At 40.2% G+C, this 4,950-nt stretch overlaps 1 protein-coding gene across 2 annotated transcripts in view; it reads left to right on the top strand.

The window, feature by feature from the left end:
- CARS2 (cysteinyl-tRNA synthetase 2, mitochondrial) overlaps window positions 1-4,950 on the top strand; it is an 88,115-nt gene that overhangs the window by 43,973 nt on the left and 39,192 nt on the right. For both annotated transcript variants that reach the window (XM_004704411.2, XM_045283955.1), the window contains exon 8: window positions 4,322-4,455. In XM_004704411.2, the coding sequence (XP_004704468.2) occupies window positions 4,322-4,455 (134 nt within the window). The remainder of the gene's footprint in view (window positions 1-4,321; window positions 4,456-4,950) is intronic.

Below are 4,950 nucleotides of genomic sequence, written 5' to 3'. Positions count from 1 at the left end.
GAGAGTCTTGAGGAGCTCGGGTGGCCTCCTGGCCCCTAAGGTGTGTAAGGCCGCTGTGCCAAACCAGCAGCGGCTCCTTGGGAGACAGGTGGGGCTTTCTCTGCCTTAAACAACGAGCCTCAGAACCTCACCGGGGCAGCTCTCCACCAGGATGGAGGATTTGTCATGAGTTTGCATCGACCGGATGGCAGTGAGTCAAGCCCCCGGCAGTGGGCTTGTCTGACTTTTTTCCTCACGGTTATGGGTTTGGGAAGGAAAAGCAGAGGTGAAGTGCCTTATTATATGGCACCAAAATACAATTCTAATCAGGATGACTAATCTGTCATAAGTTGGTTAGTTTTTTTTTTGTTGTTTTGAATGTATACTCTTTTCTTTTATGTGTAAGAAAGCTTTATATCAAGAAATATTTATATATTAAAACAATCCCAGCCCAATCCAGCCAAAGCTCATCAGTCTGATGGTAGTCCACAAGTCCCCCTTCAGGGTCCTGTAGCCACACGTAATGATGCAGAAAGCAGGGAGATCACAGGCGGGTGGGTACAAAGTCATGTAGATCCAATGGCGCTCTAAGCATCACAGAGCTCTGGCAGGTCCCAGAGTGGCCCCCAGCAGGAAGGTGAAGGTAGACAGTGTATGCACACATTCTTGTTCATCTCATCCTTACTGTATATTCCTCTCAGGGTCTACTGTATTCAAAAGTAACTTGAATTTATTCCTTTTTTCTATTGTTTGTGGTTTTTGTAAGCTGGCTATGTAGTTAAGTTGATTTGTTTCTGTTTTTATTTAATTTTCTAGTTTTCATATATCCCTTTGCTTCTTTCAATTTTATTTTTAAAATGGTTAACGAATTGGTAAGCCCCACTCTTCAGAAAGCCATACTCCTTAATCTCATTCCCAGTCCTCGCCCTTTTGTCCTTCGTGCAGGTTTTTCAGTAGTTGTTTCCTTAGTGTTCATTGGTTAGCTACTTTATATAAAAATAAACAAAAGATAGGTATACCACTTATGCTTCTGTACTTCTTATCCGTCTGAACGCTTCTTTTTTCATTTAACAATAAGCTTTTCTGTGTGTCATTGAGTACATGTCAGTTTATAGAGCTCTACAGCATTTGATTCTGTGACTTCAGGCTACCATAACGTATGGATATACCTTTACTTATTTAGTCAGGTCAGCAGGTTACACGCCATCAACCCAATATTGTGACAAGTGCTTGGTTGTCCACAGTAGATTATAGCTATACCATAGAGTTGATCACATTGTTAGATCGCGTCATGGGGGATTGTTAGACCTCAATTTCCTAACACTGAGAATCCTGGCTCAGCCAAGCGGATATAAACCTAATGATCATACGCACTATTATTAACTTTAATATAATTTATACATTTTAGTTTATTACACCCACTCCTCACTTAGGCTCCTAGTTAGGTTCCAAAAAACAGACCAGCAAGTGAAAATCATCTTGATATAAAAATGGAAGATAACTACATTAGTTCACAAATAGAGGGTAATTGCATCATTATACAACCACCAAATTGCATCTTAGCATGACTACCAAACCACTGAAATTCATGGCCCACCCTAGTTGGCACATAATTTAACCATTACAACCAGCATTCTTCTCTTTGGCATATGTTGCTGCCATGATGTGTTGTCAATGCACAAACCAGGTTGTTTTCTTTCACTTTTGTTGTAAATACAAAATGTCAGATAACAAGATAGCTGGTAAGGGAGGAATTGGTGTGCAGACATTTCAATAACCAGTTGTTTAAATTAGAAAGATGACAGTCTGATGAAGATGGAAATGACAGACTGCAAGAGGACTACAAAATGTTCAAAATGTGTACAGAAAAATTGTATTTCAGTTGTATTTTTTCATGAACTATCTGAAGTCCCCTCATATTTCAGTTAAGCCCAGTGCCATTGAGCCAGTGCTGCGTCACCGTGAACCTTGAGCTTCAGGTTCATGCCGAGCCCTTAACCACTGCGTCGCCAAGCGCTTTGACAAACTATTAGCAACACCAAAACTTTTAAGCCCAACAAATCCAACCAACTTTGAATCTGCCATTATATGAAATGCTTCCTTTCTTCTGGTTAGATGTAAACATGACTGGGGATGGAGGTAATCATCTCCGTAGCGCCCTCTGCCCCATTCCAAGTGTCCTATTCTTCATCCCAAAACGGGTTTGCTTGTTAGTCCTGCTTAGGGTTCATCCATTCTTCCAGGTGGGAACGCCTAGAGCCCCACAGCTTGCCCGTCTACATTTTGTTCGTTATTTTAAGACCAAAGAGGAATTCCACTTTCCCCCCAAAGCCTTTCCTTGAGACCCTCACCTGTGGTTCCTTTGGAAATGGATCCAGTAAACCCCTGAGTCCTCAAAAGCGGCTGTCTATATGAGGCGCAGGTCTAGTTTTTCATCAGAAGACAAGCAAAGCTACGTCCAGCACTCAGTTATATCTGCATTTGTAAATGTTTAATAGTTTTAACAGTGGACTGACTGTAGGGATGAAAAATTGGGCTGCAAAAGATAACTTATTAGATTTAATTCATTTCTCTGAAGTACATTTAGAAATTTAGTAAGTTCCAATGGTAATGTTATTAAATGGTTTTGTTGAAAAAAAATCTAAATAATGAAAATAGATTTTCATTTCTTCTTAACCTTTTTCCTCATTTTACAGACCAGGAAAGAACAGAGACTAGTTCAATGAACACCCATGGACCTACACTTGATCTTTAGTAAACCTTACCATGTTTTTTCTGACCTTCCTAAAAACAAATTGATCATTACAAGTAAAGGTGAGGTTTCTGATGTACTCCTTCCAAATTCTGCCTCTCCCATTTCACCGTGGTGATCACTCTTTCCTTCATAGTATTTTAAGTACTTTTAGAGATACCCTTAAAAAACACACCCAAAATTAAACTAAATTCACTGCCTTCCTGTTGATGACGACTCAGATTGACCCTGTAGGACCGGGTAGAGCTGCGGCTGTGATTTCTCAAGACTAGCTTGTACGGGAGTAGATAGTCCTGTCTTTCTCCCTCTGACCAGCTGGTGGTTTTGAACTAGGAACCTTGGGAATTGAAGCCCTTATCGATGCTCGGGAGCCCACTGGTGAAGATGTAAAAATAACGTACGGTCTGGGCTGCTGCTCTGTTTTGAGGGTGGTTGGTGTGTGTGCAGTTTTTCCTAGGCAAGTGGAGCCAGACTGGTAGGAGCAGAGCTGCAAAGGAGCAGAGGGCAAAGGAGCTCTGCTGGCTGTGGCAGCCACCTGTAAGCTATTTGGACGATTGTCTGCATCCCACTCTTGCTGGCTCTCTGCTGGTGGAGGCTGCACTTCCTCTAGTGCTCCGAGCTCTGTGTCCGTCTGTATCCCCTCAGTTCCATTCATCCCTTTGCCACCGATTCAGCAAACTGTCAGCCTTTTGGTTAGTAGCTGAGCCCTTAACCACTGTATGGCCTCGGTCGGTCGGTCAGTCTGCCGTGTTGAGTTTGTCTATTGTTGTGGCAATGTTAGCGTTTTCTGAACTGCCTTCCAGTTCACCTTGACTGGTCAAGGTGAACAGAGAATGCGTTTTTGTGAATGTTCTGGTGATAAAGCTGCATAGATTTTGAATGGTCTGTCCAATTCTATTTCTCCTACCAGCCCTGTTAATACTAGTGTGCAGTTTTGTAGAACATACGTTCTTTGGGGAGTATACAGCATAATGTGAAAGGAGAAATTCCTGAGGCTGAAATAGGTTATTCTGTATCACATGACACTATGACTCATATATAATGGCTAAACATTTGAAAGACAATAGAAAAAGTCTCTTGTAGCTTGATCTCTTGTTAAGTAGGCATCTATTAGGCTCTACTTACTGAGGCTTTAAAAAGGTGATTTGTGTAAGTGCTTTAGCCATGTATTGTAGCGGTTCACAAAATGGGCACTACCAGCACCAGGTGGGCAGTGGAATGATCCAGGGGGGCTGCAAGAGCAGATACTTATACTTTATCCTGGATTATGGGCTATAGGACAAAAGTGTTAATTTCTCAGGGAGGTGCTGAGCCAGTCCTCTGTTTTTCTTGACATGGGGTGGTCGGCCAAATACTTTGGGAACCTACGATGTATTCTGTCTGGAGCAAAGGATTTTTAGTAGGAGGAAACACTATGAATTAGAGCAAGTAAAAATAGAATTTCAATTTTAAATTTCAAATGATCACGCAAATCGATTTAAAATTGAAATTCATTTATTTTTATTCACTGCATTAAAAAGTGTAAAATACAGTTTGGAAAAATATATTGTTTGATTGAATTACTTCCCTCTATCGTTCTATTTCTTGCAGTTTGGTGTTTGGAAGTCAATTGGATATCCACTCAGGTGGGATCGATTTAGCTTTTCCGCATCATGAAAATGAAATAGCACAGTGTGAGGTCTTCCATCGGTGCAAACAATGGGGAAATTATTTCCTGCATTCTGGTAAGTAAACGACTTCAATTGCGTCTGTTCTCTGTGGACTCTGGCTCTATTGGTAAAACAACTACATTAGAAAACACATAGGTAAACTAACAAGAAAAGGAGTTGTCACTGAAATATTTTTGAGTTTTGGTCAGGTTGACAAGAATAGTTCCTGAGATTGGAATAATGAATATGTATATTTAGAACTGAAATAGTAACTGGTTTAGAATATAGGAAATGCTTTACAGTGCTGTTCTATCTAAATCGAAGAAAAGCCGTTAAGGAATTTAGAATAGAATGATATATCATCATCATAATTACAGATATGCTATAATATTGTCCTAATACATATCCTCTAATACCACTACTTTTATTTTATTATTCAAAAAAAACCATAACATCCGTTCTCAAAGCAGATACAGCATTATGAAAGAGTGATATCTTTAGCATGACAATGTTGGGATTTACTTTGATTCACAGGAAAATTTGTTATGTGTAAAGTTTGGTAAAGGCCAT

The sequence above is a fragment of the Echinops telfairi genome, unplaced genomic scaffold, assembly GCF_000313985.2.
Source record: "Echinops telfairi isolate 266 unplaced genomic scaffold, ASM31398v2 ScPeMD7_7467;HRSCAF=8505_1, whole genome shotgun sequence".
NCBI classification, from domain to species: domain Eukaryota; kingdom Metazoa; phylum Chordata; class Mammalia; order Afrosoricida; family Tenrecidae; genus Echinops; species Echinops telfairi.
Note: the sequence above shows the minus strand (reverse complement) of the source record. Positions and strands in the feature narration are given on the sequence as shown.